Genomic DNA, 19,562 nt, shown 5'->3' with positions numbered 1-19,562 from the left:
TTTCTAGAGCAGATTTTCAGTTCTAGTTCACCTGGTCATCAAAACCCAAGGAAGGAGCATTATCCAAATAAGTAAAAGTTAAAGCATAACATGTCAAATTTCTGCAGTGGAAAATCTATCAGTTAAACAGTGTTAATTCTTGCAAGAAGAGTTGGAGGACTTTCACAGATGAAGTTTGAACAAAGGAGCAAATATTTGCAAGTTTGAGGGGATTTTGTTAATTTGTTTCCTATATTGTCGTTCATATAAGTTGATCTACTTCAGATGAATATACTGCATGTTTATTTAGTGCTGGAAATGGCACAGAACTCCTTGTACCTGGTGCATCTTACATAGAAATCTTTTCAGAATGGCTAAAACATATCTAACTTTATTGCAGTTCACAAGGTCCTTGTAGTATCTCCATGCTCTGAATTGCAGCTGGTGGCTCAGGGTAATCCATGACATCCCCAGATCTCTGGGAAAACTCCCCCAGAGAGCAGCAAGGTAGTTGGAGAGCTGCTGCAAGTATCTATGGCTATTTTCTTGCTGTCTCATTTTACTTCACCCCTTACCAAAAAGGGACAGCTGTTAAGATAGCTGTGTGGTCACGTACCCTATGGAGCTCTTTGTAAACATAAATGCTACCTAAAAGCCTGTTCTTTTATACCAGCTATGAAAAATGCAACATTATTAATAGGAAATATGGGAATAACCTAGCAGCACTGGTGCTAAGGAAGGTAGAAGTTCTATACACTGATATTCACCAAATACTTCCTCAAACCTGGCTCATGGGTGGGATAGAAATTGGTATCAAATGCTTTTCAGCATTCTGCACTCTTACAGAATGTGGATGATTCAAGGCAAGGAATACCTTAAAGTGTATCATTTTATATTGTGTTCTTGGCAGAGTGCTCTATAATTTGTAACAAATGCTGGTAAATGACAAAGCAATACATAATAAACCAAAAGAAGCATTGGGTGGGTCTGAGTCTATGTTCCAGGAATATTAGGAACTTCTGCTGTCTTGAAATCCATGGGTTTCCTCACAACTGCAGCTGTGGATATGGAGAAGAAAGGGCTAGTTGGTTATATGACTGTGTTGAAATATGGTGAATGCTTCTTCAAACCATTGTTGTAGTGTTTTCTGCTTAGTAAATAGAAGACAGTGGATTAGTCAATGTTAGAAGGTAGCAAAGCTAGCAATTTTCACAATACTCTCCTTTTTCAGCTCCCAACAGAGAGATTAAGATGTGACTCTAGCTGAATTAAGACACGCATGTGCTTTATACTCTTCATATTGCATCTACTATCTTGTCATAAATAATTCTGAACATGAATTTATTTTGAGATGAAATTATTGTCCTTGTTTAATACAATTAACTCAAAATAGAAGTTGATGTTTTTAAGTCTTAAAAAAACTCTATTCTATATAAAAAGTCTCTTGTGTTCCACAAGAGACTGGTTTGACCTCTGCCAAATCAGCGTAAGTGCAGTAGGTATAATCCCTGTGCGTTTGTAATTACCCAAGTGGCTTGGATGGCTTTACTTAGTATTAAATCCTGACATCATCTTGAAGTAGAGAAATACAACTTGCTGTAATTAAGATTGTATCATTAAAGTTCCCCCATTTCACATCTTTTCCAGTAGATACAATGAACTAAACTGGTATGATTCATTGTCTACCTGAGGTATTTGTTGTTTCCAATATATTGCCAAGTTACAGATGGGTAAACAGCAGTGTAAATATATGCTCGCAGCTGGGTGATTGTTTGGGATTGCACAATAGCACTGAATCATTTGAGCAGGTCTCCTTGCTCTCTACTGTGGACTTAACAAATGCTGCTCAGCAGTGCAGCTCCAGAGCACAGTTAGCTTGTTTGGACTCAATGAAGCTTGTGATTTTCTGCTCTAAACCTAATCCATTCCAATCGCTATTTCTAAACTAGCACTTTTCAGTTCACAGGTTCATTGTGAAATACTCAGTACAGTCAGATCCATACTCAATAGAATCCCAAACTGGTTTTGGTTGGAAAGGACCTTAAAGCTCATCCAGTTCCAACCCCCTGCCATGGGCAGGGACGCCTTCCACTAGACCAGGTTGCTCCCAGCCCTGTTCAACCTGGCCTTGAACACTGCCAGGGATGGGGCAGCCACAGCTTCTCCTGGCAACCTCTGCCAGAGCCTCACCACCCTCACAGAGAAAAACTTCTGCCTAAGATCTCATCTCAATCTCCCCTCTGTCAGGTTAAAGACATTCCTCCTTGTCTTGCCCCTACAGTCCCTTGCCTGAAGTCTCTCTCCCCAGAGCCTTCTCTTCTCCAGGCTGAACAAGCCCATCACTGTCAGCTTGTCTCCAGAGTAGAGGTACTCCAGCTTTTGGATTCCATCATTTGTCTTATCTTGTTTGTGCTGCATAAATACAGGTAGCTCAGCCTCTACTTGTACACTTTAAGGCCTCTGACCATTCTTACACAAACTTGTTCAAGTTTGTCAATGTCCTTCTTGTGTTGGGGAGCCAAAACTGGGCACGGCAGCTGTGTTCTGGCAAGTGTCAAATAAAGGAGAAGATTGCTTCCTTAGATCTGCTGTCTTGGCCTTTTTACTAATGGAGTCCTGTATGCAGCTACCCTTCACCACTGAAGACAGTCACTCACTTTGAACCTGTCCACTAGGACCCTCAAGTCCTTTTCTGTGGAACTATGCTCTATCCACTTCATGCCCAGTTTGTGCTTGAGACTAGTCTGTCCAAGTGCAGGACTTCATATTTGACTTTGTTGAGTTCCATGAGGCTGTTCTTAGGCAATTCTTCTAGCCCTTGGAGATCCCTCCAGCTTACCAGCCATGCTCCTCAGTTTTACTTCGTCTGCAAACTTGTTTGGGAATGAGATTTTCTCGGTTTCTTCCTTCCACAGCATCCCTGAAGTTCAATGAAATCCAGACCAGTAGTTTGGTGAAGAGGAGTAACATGCTCTTAGGCCAAGACATAGCTAATGAACATGTGTTATCTATCTTCCCCTAAGCTTAGGGGCAGCTCTAGGTAGGAGGGAAGTATTTTTCCTAATGGGCTAATTGTGTAAGATATCTGCTGCTATCTGCTCCAGGGACAGTGCTGACTATTTGCAGCAACAGCCTGTTGTAATATAGCTGCTATTAGAGCGTGTTCCTCTGCTTGGTTTTGTGGTTCATTTCTGGGGGAGAGTTAATTTGGTATCCATTCTAAACTTCTTGCTTTATCTTCACTCATTAGACAAGCAAATCCAGCTCCTGTGTGGTTAATAAACAAGGCCATAATGCTGCAGTGTTTTATTTTAATGTCAAAATGAATAAAATCTTGGAAAACTTTGCCTTATATTGCTGGCAAAAATGCACATATGCAAACACTAGTTTGCATTTTGTCTGGTTGCTTAGTTGGTAGGGAAATTTTTACATGAAATCCTTTAGCACATCTATAGACTTCAATAAGAAGCAGAAAAATATGGACGTCTGGCAGGGTGAGAGGGAGCAAACCTGAGACTTTCAAGACTTACTTAAATAAGAATGGTTCCATAAATCAGATACAGTACATAGGGACTTGAGAGGAAACCCACTGCTTAGTTTTTCAGCATGAACAAGTGCTTGTTGAAGGAGAAAATGCCTACTGAAAAGGGGAAAACTCTGTGCCACCTATTGTCACCAGCTCATTCTCAGACAATTTGTCTTTCTTCCCCCTTTTTTTCCTTCTTTTACTGAGAAATAAAACTACTTTATAAGACCACAGAGTAAACAAATCCTGAGACAGCAGTGCTTAAAAGTTAACTGAGCACTCCTCCTCCAGAAGAGGAAACCTATGTAGGGCTAAAGAGGACTGTGGAGGAGGCAGGGAGAAGGGGTGGGAGCCCTGCACAAGGGCTCATTGGCAGAAGAAGGTAGGAACAGGATACGTTTCACCTTTTGGGTGGCTCTGGGAGGAGCAAGGGTTGGGATTAAAAGTGTCATGATGAAACTGTGCCTTTTCTTTTCAGATGCAGACAGGGAGTTCTGTGGGGTGGATTTTCTGCCAGAAGATCTCAACGAGGCTCCGGAGGAGACAGAAATGAGGGTGAACAAGACATATTCCTGTCTACCTGCTGAGGAGAAGGGGATCCACATCATCAACATCCGAGCTATAGAGGATATAGGATATGACCAGCATGAGAGTACAGTGAGTAAATGACTTGCCAGACATGTCATAACTGGTGTCTTGCATTTTACTCCTGAGCTTATTTCTCATTCTTTCCATTCCCAGGATGCTCTGGAATCTTCTCCCTCCCTTTTTCAGAGGTGCTGCCATTAATTATGAGGCAGTCAGAAAGGAATACTTAATAATGGACTTCTGTATTGTAGTTTTGCTTAAGAACTAAATAAGAATATCTAGACAGGACACAAACAGGAGCAGCCTATGCCCTGAAGAATGTGTTATTGTTATGGCTAAATAAGACCGATGTGGAGCGGGGAAAAGAGGGAATAGGACAGAGAGTGAAGACATGGTGGCAGCAAATGCTAAATTGTTTTAATCTATGTTTATGTATTTGGAGCAAAAGGTTTCAGTTCAATGGAAAAGAGAGGTGTGATGCTGGAGGATCCCACTGCAAGCAGCTGTGTGTGCTTCAGCCCAGAACACCCCCATATGCTGGGCTGCATCCCCAGAGTGTGAGCAGCAGGTCAACGGAGGGGATTCTGCCCCTCTACTGTGCTCTGGGGAGAAACCCCCCTGCAGTCCTGTGTCCAGCTCTGGAGCAACAACACAGGAGGGACGTGGAGCTTTTGGAGCGAGTCCAGAGGAGGCCACAGAGAAGCTGCGAGGGCTGGAGCAGCTCTGCTCTGGAGACAGGCTGAGAGAGCTGGGCTTGTTCAGCCTGGAGAAGAGAAGGCTCCTTAAGGGGAGACCTTAGAGCAGCTTCCAGTGCCTGAAGGGGCTACAAGAAACCTGGAGAGGGGCTTTGGACAAGGGCCTGTAGAGACAGAACAAGGGGGAATGGATTTAACCTGGCAGAGGAGAGATTGAGATGAGATCTTAGGCAGAAGTTCTTCCCTGTGAGGGTGGTGAGGCTCTGGCACAGGTTGCCAGGAGAAGCTGTGGCTGCCCCATCCCTGGCAGTGTTTAAGGCCAGGTTGGACAGGGCTTGGAGCAACCTGGTCTAGTGGAAGGTGTCCCTGCCCATGGCAGGGGTTTGGAACTGGATGAGCTTTAAGGTTCCTTCAAACCCAAACCAGTCTGGGATTTCGTGAAAAGGAAAAGAGACAGATAGCAAAGGCAGGCATGGAGTGAAGCTGTGAGGGACTGAGGAGATGCAGACCTGCAGCCAAGCTGGCCCTGGGCAGGCATAGTCAAGTCAGGCTTTGGAAGGTAACAAATGTTCTGCATTCCCACTTCAGGCTGCCTGGCATCTCAGGCTCTTGCTCTCTGCAGTCCTCCTTGTTGCTTGGTATTGCTCTGCACTCATTTTATTACACTTGTCTAATTACTTACACTTCCTCCTCCTTCCAATCTCAGGAAGTTGGGGTTTCCTCCTTGAGTTTGTTGTTTGAGTAAAAATTTCGCCGAGGCAGAAAAGGGAGATCAGTCTGTCCCTTAGATGCAATGATTTATAGTTAAGGTAGCTGGGACCTGCCCTCCCCAAAAGGATGTTCAGAGAAAGATGCAAATTTGTGTAACATTCGGTGGGTTTTGATGATGTTTTGGCCATATTGGCTGTGATATACTGTGTAGTAAACTCAGAGGTTGCTCTTTTAATCTGGTTTTTAAAGAGCTCTTTCCAGATAACTTAGATTCATGGTCTTATGTGTGAAAGCAGAAGGTATACACATCCCAAATGGATTTTGACTGATACAATTTCTAGCTCATAGCCAATTGGTATAATTTTGAGCAGAAGTCCTTTTCCCTACATGGAGGCTTAACATACTTATGTAAAATTAAAGGCCAGAAAATGTCCCTGAAATTATCCACTAATTTTTTGGAAAAAAATCCACACAGCATTTTTTGTAAAAACAAATGCAAGTTACTAGTGAATTTTCATGCTTTTTAAATGGTCTGTGTATCTCCAAGGGTAGAATCGTGAATTAGGCATGGGAAGTGCTATTGAAAGGAGAAACGAATAATTGCTAGTACTTTTTTATGTTTCTACAGTTGCCCTGGGCAGTTTTTCAGATAAATGCTTGGAAATGGAATTGTGTTTTAAGTCTTACATCTCTTGCATCTTGCAGCACTTACACAGCATTAATTCAAGATGGGAATAAAACCTTTGGCACCATTAGATTGCAAAGCCACAAAGGTTTTATAAGTGGGAAAAAAAAGGTGATGAACTCAGTAAGGAGTGAACTTTCCTGGCTATGGGCCATCTGTAGTTTTGGCCTGGCTTCTTGACCAGCTGGTTCCCTTCAGTCTGTATCTAAGATGATCTCTTTCTCAGATGATATGAACTTGCAACGATAGATAAGAGAAGTAAGAAATGTTTCCACATGATATTAATCTATTTGTCAGAATTGAAACCCAGATATGTCTTGAGTGGAAAAAGGCAGATGATCTTAGTGGTGATTAACCCCCAAAGGAGAAAACCAAATCCACCAAGTAGATGACTTATGAACTAGTGTGCTGGTAGTTAGATTAAATCCCAGTCATTTTATCTGTTTATTTCTGGCCAATGAAATCCAGCTGGCTAGCTGTAAAATTGGAGGTGTTAACTTGCAAAATTGTTTTGAGTAATTATCAGGGGGAGCTCCTCCCCTCTGCTTGCTGTTTGAAGATAGGTCGGTGTGTGCTCCAGGCAAGGTGTCCTTGATACCAGGATATGGTCTGTTTGGTGTTCATGTTGGCATGTGTACTCATTCTTCTCCTCTCTCCTTCTCCACACCCCCATTCCCTGCTTCCAGTTATTAAATTCCCTATCCAAGAATCCAGATGCTGACTGCAAATACGGACTCTACTTCAGAGATGGGAAGAGAAAAGTAGACTATATCCTAGTTTACCAATATAAGAAGTCCTCAGCAGGGAGGACAGTCACCAGGAGAGCTCATAATGATCCAACTGCCCGGAGCACCAAGCAGGAGCAGCCCCTTCCTGGGAAAGGAGTGCAGCTGGAGATGGGGGAAAGCGAGCCTCACATGGATTACCACGAAGATGACAAGAGATTTCGCAGGGAGGAGTACGAAGGCAACCTTGTGGAGGCTGGCCTGGAACTGGAACATGATGAGGATGTAAGGAGCCATTTCAAAGATAAAGATAAGGAGGATAACTGGTGATTGAATCCTGGGAGATGTTATACAAGCTCAACTCTTCCAGAATTTGATTCCAGTTCTGGCAGCACCATCCTTGCCCAGTGATTTAATTCATTTCTCAGCAATGGGCTGTGGTGGTGTTAATGTTGCAGTGAGGTGAAGTTCCTTACTTTTCTTGGCCAGGACTCATGGCACATCCACTATTGCACAGCTTGTTGATGTGTTGCCGTATCTAGATGTGAGACTTAGACTGGTCTCAACTTTGCTCCAAGTACTAATCCCAGTTTGGTGGGTTTACAGTATGCTGTGGTTTGGAGCCACTGGTAAATCCAGTTCTGATGAAAAATATCTGATACTGACAGTGACATTTCTCTACCTCAGTATAGACTTCAGGGGAATGCAATTTGCTCAGGAGGTTCCGTTACATGCTTTAGCTGGAGCACGTGGGTCTGTATTATAGTTTACCCTTTCCATTCTTAGATACGAACAGTACAGCTTGTAACACATTCACCTGTACCCTGAAAACAGCATATTCTATTAAAAGACCGTTAGACAGTGAAAAATGTGTGTGAAGTACTGCCAGTGTGTGATTAGTAGGAATAAGTAGGGCTATATTGACTTCAAAGAAAACTATTATAATTAACTGATCCAACCAATATGCCTGAAATTCCTGTGAAGGAGGGTAAACATTTATGCTGGTTTTCTTTACAGGATCTAAAAGCTGAGACCAGACCTGTGATCAGAGTGTTAAAAAACTAAATCTGCCACCTATTACCCACAAATTACAGGCAGACACATAATGAGAGATATATAAAATATATGTATCATATGTCTATCTTAGGGAGACACCTTGTAACAGTCTTCCAATACTTAAAGGGAGCCTACAAGAAATCTGTAGAGGGGCTTTTAATAAGGGCCTGTAGAACAAGGGGGAATGGCTTTAACTTGACAGAGGGGAGATTGAGATGAGACATTAGGCAGAAGCTCTTCCCTGTGAGGGTGCTGAGGTGCTGGCACAGGTTGCCCAGAGAAGCTGTGGCTGCCCCATTCCTGGCAGTGTTCAAGGCCAGGTTGGATGGGGCTTGGAGCAACCTGGTCTAGTGGAAGGTGTCCTTGCCTGTGGCAAGGGGTTGGAACTGGATGAGCTTTAAGGTCACCTCTTCCAACCCAAACCAGTCTGGGATTCTATGATTCTATGTTTGTATTACTCAGATTTCCAGTCCCTTTTCAGTTTCTTTGTATTTCCATAAACCAGCTGACTAAAAAGGAAGTCTTGAAATATGAAATAAAACACATATTTTGCATGTTATAATGCAAAAAACCACTTTCACTTCTCTGTCCCCCAGATGGATATAAGACTTGCTTTCTGTAAAACTTGCAATTTGTTGTAGTGAACTGAAAGCTTGCTGTGCAAGCCATAGACAGTTAAATCCCTAGCAAAGTGTGGGAGGTCCCCACCTATGACATGTATTATTATTTGAAATGACAGATGAGGGCTCAGAGTTCAAGCCAGAACACCATGAAAGAGAGAGAACTCTGCTCTTTCAGTACAAGATACCAAACCAGATCAGGAATGTATAGAGATGAAAGCAAGCCACAGGGATTTGCACCAGCTTCCATATCCAGTTCATTTAGTGTAGGGGGAAAAACCTGCAATCCCTTGGGCTTGAAAAGCACACCCCAAAGTTGCACTGGAGGCCATACTAATTGCAAAGAGAGCAAAGATTTCTTAAACAGATTATGTTTGCTAAGTCACTGAAACTCCCTTCCGTGAAATAAATCCGAAGGTGATTTGGAAGCCATGCCCTATGAGAAGCCTGGCAGTTATTTATGACCTCTGAGTAACTGATTTCTAGAAAGCCAGTGTGGAATGTTGCTGCATGAAAGCTAGTTATTCTAATTACTGCCTGAATTGACACAGCAGTGAGATTAGAAAGATTCATTCAAGCTTCTTGATCTTCTGTTTGCTGAGTGCCTGCTAGTTTAATGTAATTTCTCCAGTGGCTTTGAAATTATGACTCCTTTGAAATTATTGACTCCTTGGGAGTCAATAATTGTTGTAGTGAACTGAAATCTTGCTGTGCAAGCCATAGGCAGTTAAATCCCTAGCAAAGTGTATTGACTCCTTGGGAGTCAATACAGGTGCATATGAGAGTGTCAGGAGCAAACTTCAGCACAGAGAACTAGTGGGATGCAGGCTTACATTATCATTAACTTTGCTCCTTTTTTAATTTTTTGTTTTGTTTAATTCTACCTACCAGTTTTCCTAATTAAAATCCTTACTGTTTTAATGCAGATGTTCACTTCTGTACCTGAGACTGCTTTCTTCCGGCGGTTCTGATCCTCTGAGACACTGAGCAGTTCTTAGGAGGCAGCAGGGACTCTTTCAGCTCAACACACTCAAGAAATCATACCATTTGGCTGAATGCCTATACTCAGATTTAAGTGCCTTAGTCTATATTTGTGTCCATAGTCATTAGCTTTTATTTCCCAAACCATTTTGATCTGTTTAACCTTGTGGTAATTGTTCTGGAAGACAATAGCATTTTTTAGTCAAATTTTATAGCAGCTCAGCACAAAGAGGTGTTCAGTGATTGTTCTGTTGTTAGAAACTGGCTGTCCCAAACGAAGGAGATTTATTGTGTTGGTGGTAATAGTAACAATAGTTTGTTCCTGAAATACTTGTGAAACACAAGGGGAAAAATATTTAATTTCCTTTCTTCAGTAACCTTTTGCTTTTTTTCAGTAAACCTCTTGCTTTTTTCTTTAAAGACTAAAATCCATGGGATTGGATTCGTAAAAATACATGCACCATGGAATGTGTTGTGTCGAGAGGCTGAATTTCTTAAGCTCAAGATGCCCACAAAAAAGGTGAGTCCTGATTTTCTTTTTTTGCTCCTCTGGAAGGTGTAGTTTAAACATATCTCTGAGCACCTTATAAACATAGACTTTTCTTCCCACAAGTGTTTTTAAAATAGTTAACTAATCTGTACAGAAAATAAGTGCCACAGACTTGCTTACTCGGGAAAGCAGAAAGAATAAATGGAAGGAGGAATGGAAATCCAGAATTCCTGGCAGGTACCTGTGCACAGTGAGAGTTATCTCATATGATGCCTCATCCTCACAGTGTATTTTAAAAGAAGAGGTTGCAACTGATGACATTTCTATGTGTGTTTCAGAGGCTTTTTCCTCACCCGAAACACTGGACTGCTAAAAATGATCATGAGGGTAACAATTTGTTTGCAGTCTTGCTGGGTTTAGTGAGTAGTCATATACATCATTAGTCATGTTTACAAGAGTTGGGACTCCTGTACTGCAAAATAAATTACCTTTCAGAAGATTTGAAATATCATTAAAGAAATGACAGTGTATTTTCATCAGTTCTAAATCATCCGTGATAGATTGTTACCTGTTCACTGAGCATAGCTTAAAGATGGATTAATATTTAAACACTTACTAAGTGCACGTCCCAGACTACAGAGGCAAGTCTATAATGGAGCAAGAGACAGTCTTAAAGCCCAGCGTCAGTTGTTACAACACTAAAGCCACACTTTTGGTTTGGATTTCAGATTAATCCCCATTATTGCCTCATTCGCCACTGATTTTCATCGAAAGCACAATAAGATACAAAAAAGTCTGTTGTGATCCTGTGGTTAAAGCTGCTTTGCCACAAAAGAGAAGTTATATGGGCATTCTGTGGGGCTTTTTACTGAGTGTGAAAGAAGTCACCTAGCCCTGCAGGCATTGCCCAGGAGAAGTCATGTGCCTGAGAACACCCTCAGACCCCTAAAGCCTTATTTCCAGACAAGCATCTTCCTGCAGTGGGAGCCTGGCTCTGAAGCTGCGCATAGTTTATGTGGCTCACAGAGGGAAGCCTGTAAAATCCTCTTCTGGGACCTGCTAACACAATTTCTGCATTTAGTGCTACAGGATTGCAGTTGCAATTCAAGATATTGTGGTTCCTTCATATGGAAAAGGGAAATCTCCTGAAACCTGCACAATATTCCCAGGAAAGCCCCTCAGAGAGGAGACCACTTCTGCTGTTTTGCACAAGGACTCAGTGGCTCCTTCATTTCTTTCTTCCATTGCACAATGAAAATAGCAAATGCCAGAGGAGCTGGTGTCTCAGGAGCCAGTACTGATTATATGTCTATTACACGTCTCAGTTTGATTATTTGGAATCAAACACAGGCCATGTTTTGGCTCAGAGGAAGAGCAGTAGCCTTCCTCTGCTTGCCTTGGTTTGATTTTCCCATCCATCTCTGTCTTTTTGAATGTTTTCAAGAAGGTAAGCTATACTTCTTGATAATTTATTGTGACGTATTTATGTAATTGATGGTTTATTCCTTACAGTTCACTATCTTTTAAGGGTAAGCAAAAAGCAATAAAGTTTTACTGTTTTTCTCTTTGCCCACTCAGATGTATCAGATCAATCAGACCCACGGTCTTCTGAAAAAGATTAATTCTGTCATTCAAAAAATAACAGAACCCATCCAGCCAAAAGTAGCAGAACACAAACCTCAGACAGTGAAGCGCCTCTCCTACCCCTTCTCCAGAGAGAAGCAGCACTTGTAAGTGAAAGCTTTCTGTAAATGTCTATGTCAAGAGGTTCCAGCCTTTCTGCTAGTAGCTAAGGCACCAAAAGGTGACAGGGAAAATGAATGCAAACACTTTCTTAGGGATTAGAAGAAATCTGGAGAGGAGATTTGGACAAGGGCCTGTAGGGACAGGACAAGGGGGAATCGCTTTAACCTGACAGAGGGGAGACTGAGATGAGATCTTAGGCAGAAGTTCTTACCTGTGAGGGTGGTGAGGCACTGGCACAGGTTGCCCAGAGAAGCTGTGGCTGCCCCATCCCTGGCAGTGTTCAAGGCCAGACTGTATGGAGCTTGGAGCAACCTGGTCTAGTGGAAGGTGTCCCTGCCCATGGCAGGGGATTGGAACTGGATGAGCTTTAAGGTCCCTTCCCACCCAAACCAGTCTGAGATTCTGTTATTACTATAAAGAATATTTCTGGTTTGCAGTAAACATACTTTTTTCTTTTTCTCACTGTTGAGGAATGAGGCTTGTAGAGCCCCTCTTGTGAAATCTGTGTGGTTTGGCTACTGTTGTGGTATATAATACATATCTATGTAACTCTACACGTCAACTCTTAGACTTGCCAAACACGATTTGTAATGTGGTTTGCAATATTCTCTTTTCCATGTAAAACAAAACGCTTGGTGAAATTCATAGCCAAAGATGTGGGCTGATAAATTTCAGAATAATTTCAGTCATCTGGTATGGGCAGCTCAGACATGTTCTGTCAACCAGGCCTTGTCTTTGGAAACGTGATGAAGTCGGTGGTAGCTTTGCCTTCGATTTCGAATCAGAAAGATTAAGCTGTGAATGTGGGTGTAGGAAAAAATCATAAGGTGAGGCCCAGCCAAAGTTTTGACTGCCCTGGATTGCTTTGCGGCTCCTCTTCCTTGGCCAGCATCCCAGAGGAGAAGCTTTGAAGGTTGTGTTTATGTATGTGCCAGCTGGAACAAGTAACAGTCCTAGGGCAGGATTTCTTCATGGTACGTAAAGGGGTTTTAGTTTTTAATTGTGTTGTGTTTAATTGTGTGTGTTAGTTAGGCAAGTCAATGTCTGTGACATTTGACAAGTTCTTGGACTTGCATGTAGGATGTTCCTGCAGCTAAGGAGAGGGCCCCAAAGATGCTCCTTAGGTTAGGTGTGGATGTACCTTATGCTTTTTGCAGTTGTGACTTTTTAAAGTGGTCCTACCTGTGTCTGTGCTGAATGAGGCAGGCAAGAGCGGCCTCACAGGGTTTGATGTACAGACAAGATGTAAAGATTATTAGGAAAATTCAAGGCCAGCATTGGTTGGGAGTTCAACTTCAATGAGCATCAACAGTCTCTTTTGTACAGAAAAAATCCAGAAATATATAACTGGTGAACTCTTTAAAATATGACAGTTGAGACAGACTTTCTTTTTAACAAGATTTCTAAAAGCTATTCTTCAATATTAGCTATGGGACATCCGCAGGAACAATAGAAATATTGAAGTGAACAAAAGCGGGAAATTACTGGCTTTTTTTTTTTTTTTTTTTAACCTAATGGGCTTCCTTCTGATCTTTTAACAGATTTGATTTGTCTGACAGAGATTCCTTCTTTGACAGCAAAACGAGGAGCACTATAGTAAGTACCATATATAAATAATGTATGGGGCGTATTGCCTTAGTTGTGGTGTTAATAATCCCTTTGCTAGCTCTAGGGTCTTTCTACTTCTTCAGTGCTAGTTCAGGACTTCTTCTTTGGTAACTAAACAAGAAATCAAGGCTAGGACAGGAATACAATACCACAAACTACATTCCAGTGATTTCTTGTGACTTACAGAACATAAAATGGAGTGAGGAAGAAGGTGTAGCCTCCTTTATAGCCACTGAGGGGGGAATTGTAATCCAGCCCATATGAAATCCAGGGCAGTTGGTAAGGGTCCATGCCAAGCAGACTTGCTGCAACACATTTCAAGTATAATGTGGACTCTTTGCCCCATTCCACTGCTGCTAATCAGTGCATTGGAATGTGACTGTGAGCATGCTTTTATCTTATATTTAACATTAGCCTTTAGGGATGCTGAGTGGTTTCAAAAAGAGCTTATATCACATTTATAGCCACCTTTTCTTGCTGTGGTGATAAGGGGTGTAAGATATCTAACTTCCCTTTCCTGCTTTGAAATTCCAGTGTGGGGACCCTAGAATGTAGTTTCCCTGTAGCTTGAAATGCACTGGTTTGATGTGAGCGCAGGTTATCAGGGCTGTGTGTGTTTGACCAGGGAGGGCAGATGCAGTAGCACAGAGATGGAAAAGAAAAAGACAAACATTGAATTATTTGTGATAAAGCATTTCAGTTGAGATCCAAAAAAAAAAAAAAAAAAGGCCCACCTTTTGTTTGTAGACTTTCTTTTATATGTCCAGATATATGTTAAAAACCCTTGTAAGCACAAGAAACTTAAGGGAGCACATGAAGAGTTAAAATTCATGGCAACAAGCTGAGAAAGATGGCAAGACAAAATGGCACTGTAGAACAAGAGGGTGAGCAAGACGAACTGAAACAAAAGGAGCTCATAGCAGAGGCTGGGAGGAAGAGGAAAGATGGGGGTTTTGTAAACTGGTCAAGGAACACTGGGCATATAACAAAGATGCTGGTAGTATGTTGCTTTGTTTGAAACCCCTGTAAGTCATGCAGTAATAGAAGACATGTTGAATGTTTCCCAAGCATCATTTTATTCTTTGTGTTCTTCTTTCTTTAAAGTTCTGTTCTTGCCTTTGTCATAGGTATTTTTAAACCACAGTGCAAATATTGACCCTTCCACCCACTGCAAAATGAACAGGAATCTAATCACTGCCTGTGGGTCTTTGATAAATTGAAACTAAGCCAGAGACCTTTCACTTATTTAAAATAAAAATATACATTATATAACTGGAAATCTCTGTGACAGCCCTCGAACTCATGGAGCTCCAAGATGATGACAGACAGATGAGCTGTGGGGCTTGCTCTGCATGCCCTCACTCGTTTCCTTCCCTCTGGAAATTGGGCGGCAGTCGAGTTAGTGCATGGATTAGTGGCCATCCCAAAGAAACTGGTCCCTGATTCCTCTGGCAGGCCAGGCAATGGGCAGCAGGTGCCTTTGAGGTTTTCCCCTAGTGCCCTCTTCCCAGGCAGCCTCACGCCGGCACAGTGCCTGCCTAAAAACATTGCTGCACAAGAGTGGCTGAAAGCTTCACCGCTCGGGCAGCATGCTATGTGTAAAGGTTATTTAATGATAAATGCAATAAATCCTAAAATAAATACATCTGTTTTGCCACTGAGGTTGTGCAAGCTCAGAAGTTTTAAGGTCAGCCTGTGTTAGTCCAGTTTCTGATGATGAACAGTTGCATGCTGTGGATATGTTAGGAGCCTGAAGCTCCACTGAGATCCTTGGGTTGAAGCCAGCTTGTACCATCAGAGGTGAGGGAAGAGCTGGTCCAGCACACCACCTGGTCCTGGTATAAGAGGACTTTTGATCAGTGATCAATGTCTACCATGAGCAAAACCAGCATTTCTGGTATGTGACAGGTTAGATCTTTCCCTGTTTCCTACAATCAGTTATGTTGGTAGCTGGGTTATTTTGTTAAGCATTTCTCTCTTGCATAGAAATCTTTAAGCCCTGCTCTTCTGAATACCACAACTTTTATTAAAGAATGATGCCTTCGTCGGCATCTTGGTTTTGCCAATACTTGAGCTGTACAAAAAAATGTTGTGCTTTTCACTGGCAGTAGCTGAAGTAACCCTTTCGTTTCTTTTATTTTACTTCTGTAGGTTTATGAAATATTGAAAAGAACAACATGTACCAAAGCAAAATACAGTATGGGTAAGGAACTTCGTTTAGCTCTAAGATCGATATTGTTTTCAGGTATTGAAAATAATTGCAAGCTGTGGAGTTTAGGTTTTTTCCTACTCTCTAATTTGATGTATGTGGATATAATTGTTTTATTTGGAACTTTAATTAATGTAGCCATTTGGATTTTTTTCAAATGTGAATTTATAGATTCAACTTTAAATTAAATGGTGAGCATATGGGCCCTGAAGATGTTAGTTGGGTCCTTTGCATCAGGACTGGTGGTGATATAAACCAGTGGCCAATACCTGCTCTGCATTGGTTCAGTTTTGCACATACTGATGTGGATGAAGGTATTACCATGAATTTCAATAACTGCAGTGAAGGTCTGTGTCTTGGCTCATTCCTTCTAAGTAGGAACCTTACATTTTTATCATGTGATTGCTTTTCAATGACTTGAATGGAATGGTCTTAATTAACTGCCCCAAACACTGTCCTAGATGGAACTGAGATGACCCAGATTAAACAGGCAAGGACTAAGGCATGGACTGAAAGTTGGCTTATCTCTTAGCCCTTAGAGCAGTTGTTGCAAGTGAGTGAGTGTGAAGTTTGTACTGCCACGGCAAGTCGCTTTTAGGATTTCAGCCTTAGGGCTTCACTGTAAAAACTAAATTCATAATGCAGGTAAACATGAATTGCAAATCAAGTCACCTTAAAGATTTGTTGGCACTTAGAAACTTGATTTTATGTGTATTATAATAGATAGGTGTATACTTGACCGTGGGACCAGAGTTAATAAATAGTTAATGATAAACCAAATCATAGAAGGTGGAAGGCTGAATTCCTTCAGATCCAAGCTTCTTAACAGTAAGCCAATAGAAACAAATTTGTAAGAGAAAAATGCATGTGAGAAAATGTTTGATAACTGTTGGAATCTGTTATGGTACTTATTTGCCTACAAGTGGTTAAATAAAACAATGGGAACTTGAATTACAGGTAGTTCTGTTCAATATTGACCCATGAGCTGCTTAGAAATACATCAAATAATAGAAGAATAATTATGCCAGAAATTATTTCCATGCTTTGACTTTTCTGTTGAAGTAACAAAATACAATGTACAATTGTTGAGTCCTTATATACACTAAATTTTGGTGTTCAGCCAGTATTAACAGAACTGCTTCCCTGTAGCATGTGAAAACCAAATTAATCTGTGACTTTCAGGACCTTTTCTGAGCCTGGTGCTGGATCATTTTCGTTGGAAATTATGTGTTTGAACTCTTGAAAGGGGAAGGTCACACAGCTTAGTTTGAATTCTTGCTTTGTAATTGGTTAACTCGATTTATTTATTTTTATCTTTCTTTTTTGTGTGTGTGTCCAGAAATGGGAAACACATTAGAGATTAGTTGAATAGGGTAGAGGCTAAAGGAAGGTAAAGTGTTAGGATTCCTGAATCATTCTGAGATTAGCAAGGCCACACAGTATACCTAATAAAATGTCATTAGGCTAGCCCATCCATGGGTACACTCAGCCTAACTCAATCAAGTCCTTTGTGTTCCAGCGCTGGAATGCTGGGTTACAACCCAGCAAAGGTGGCAAACATATTTGAGCAAACACAGATAATGCTGCACCATTACTGCCCAGCAGGAAAAAGGCAGCTGCCTAGTGAACACTGCAGTCTTTGTTATTTAGTATGAAAATCTCAATGTGCCTTTAGTGTTAAATGCTGAGATGTAGAAGGGTACTATGTAGCTTTTGGTCTCACAGTCCTACTAGTTGTTTCTGCAGATATGTGGAGACATTTGCAGACAATTCATAGTACTATTCTAATCTTAAATAGGACTTTGAAAATCAATGATACTGCAAGATACCGAGCACTCCTGGAGCAGTTCCTCCAGCAGGTGATTAGTATTTCAAAAATGGTCAGGAACTTGAAAAATTCTTATTTCAAGAACAATCAAAAAAGTCTCAGTGAACCCACTGTTCAGTGAACTGTTTCCTGGTTTATAGTCACTGTTCCTCCAAATCTAGTCCCACACTCTTAGCAACGAACTGATGGGCAACATGGAGCACACTGTAGTACATCCTTTTTCTTTAGTTTTTCTAAGTCCTTTTAAATTCTCCAGGATGCCATATATATATGTATATGTAATTTGGCATTAATGAACTTAGCCTTGCGCAATGACAAGTATAGAATCATAGAATCCCAGACTGGTTTGGGTTGAAAGGGACCTTAAAGCTCATCCAGTTCCAACCCCCTGCCACAGGCAGGGACACCTTCCACTACAGCAGGTTGCTCCAAGCCCCATCCAACCTGGCCTTGAACACTGCCAGGGATGGGGCAGCCACAGCTTCTCTGGGCAACCTGTGCCAGTGCCTCAGCACCCTCACAGGGAAGAGCTTCTGCCTAATGTCTCATTAAGTACTTGACTTAGTCTGATTCAGCACCCAAGACTGATATGTTTAATCCCCAAATATATCTTCGCAGATAACATGACACCTTCAGATGTGGGTAATACACCATAATTGGAAGTAGCTCTATTAATGCCAGCAGCTGCAGCAAGAACATCAGGGAAGTAATGTCGTAGTGTACCACATTACTTCTCTGATGTTCTCACTTTGAGGGCTACGGACCTCAAAGGTCCAATTCCAGCCAAGTGACCTTTGGGAGCCCCTCACTATTGTGCTCCTCCACACTTACACATTAAGTCCTCCCAACCCAGCTGTACTCTGGCCTCAAGTTAAGGAGCAATAGCACACCTGGGAAAGCAGGACTTCTCAAAGTCCCTTCTACCACATACATTTTATAGATGAAGCATTAATTGCTTTCAGCCTCATGCATGTCACTAATAAACGGATGTGTAAACAGGGAAAGGAGAGGGAAGAAAGAAGGAAGCTACCCTTTTAAATAAAAGACGAAAATGTGGTAAATATGGTGAGTATTACACCAAGGTCTTTGCAAAGGCTTTCCCTACAATTTCTCTAACCAATCTGAAATCTGAATTAAAAACTTTGTGTGGATGATGTGTGCGTATGTGTATTCCCATATGCCATCAATTCCAGCCATATTCTTCATGTGATCCAGCCTTCTGCTACACACTTTCAAATCTGCAGGCTTGCCTTTCAATCAAACTGACTTTTCAGGAAACGCAGTTTATTTTAATGACTAATTTCAAGTCATTGGCTTCTAATTCTTGATTCTCAAATATATATGACTTCCTCTTGCTCTCTGCAGTTTTCCATTTCATAAAATGAGTCATGTTTAATAACCTATATGATTAAAATGAAACTACATGGACAGGAATGAGATGGCAGGAAAATCATTATCTTACTGTTATTTTGAGGGAAATCTTCAGAAAGGATGATAAAGTGAGACTGTCTCACCTCAAAATTATAAATAACTATTATGTCTTTATTTTTTAAGGGATCACCAGCCTGCTTGCCAATGGAGTTTACAGTGCTGCATATCCTTTGCATGATGTAAGTGATCTTGCAATATATTTTACATGTCTACTACCTGTCACCAAGAAATCCTTAATGATGTGTTAATGGCATCATCTCAAACACGAGTGTTTTTGGGCCTCACCTCCTGCTTGGTTGTATCACAACTGCAGTAACTTTTGACAGGTTGTTTCCATCATTCTGCTTGCTTTTAATGAATTCCCCACCTTTGTTCTGCCTCTGATGATCATAACTGACATTTGAATGTAACATTAGACGAATTGTTTTGGTGCCTTAGCAAATGAAATGCTTCTGTTATTTGCTGACCTTCTGCACCCACAGTCCCTGGCATCAGTGCTAGGAAACATATTTATTCCTGGGGCAGCAAGTGGCTAGTTCCCTCATGCACATCTCCCTGGCATCCTCCTTGCAAGTACAGAGACCATAAGAACCATAAGCAAGACTTTGAAGTGACATCTTTCGTGGGACTGGATGTTCCTGCAGACCTTCTTCCTGGTGAAGTCTGCTTTTGAGCAGTTGAGTA

At 41.5% G+C, this 19,562-nt stretch overlaps 1 protein-coding gene across 4 annotated transcripts in view; it reads left to right on the top strand.

Annotated features, from left to right (window-relative positions):
• Positions 1 to 3,994: 3,994 nt before the first annotated feature.
• The window catches only part of ANO1 (anoctamin 1), a gene marked incomplete at both ends in the record, with an annotated part of 46,321 nt that continues 30,753 nt past the window's right edge, over positions 3,995 to 19,562 (top strand). For 2 of the 4 annotated variants that reach the window (XM_080619400.1, XM_080619399.1), the window contains 7 exons: positions 4,055 to 4,162; positions 6,871 to 7,194; positions 9,988 to 10,086; positions 11,635 to 11,786; positions 13,344 to 13,398; positions 15,562 to 15,613; positions 19,002 to 19,057. In XM_080619400.1, the coding sequence (XP_080475526.1) occupies positions 4,055 to 4,162; positions 6,871 to 7,194; positions 9,988 to 10,086; positions 11,635 to 11,786; positions 13,344 to 13,398; positions 15,562 to 15,613; positions 19,002 to 19,057 (846 nt within the window). Of the gene's footprint in view, positions 4,163 to 6,870; positions 7,195 to 9,987; positions 10,087 to 11,634; positions 11,787 to 13,343; positions 13,399 to 15,561; positions 15,614 to 18,446; positions 18,513 to 19,001; positions 19,058 to 19,562 lie in introns of all 4 variants that reach the window. The other 2 variants (XM_080619401.1, XM_080619402.1) reach the window with 2 other exon arrangements.

This window comes from Psittacula echo (assembly GCF_963264785.1).
Source record: "Psittacula echo genome assembly, chromosome: 5".
Taxonomy (NCBI): domain Eukaryota; kingdom Metazoa; phylum Chordata; class Aves; order Psittaciformes; family Psittacidae; genus Psittacula; species Psittacula echo.
The sequence above is the reverse complement of the archived record's forward strand: the minus strand, read 5'-3'. Positions and strand labels throughout refer to the sequence as shown.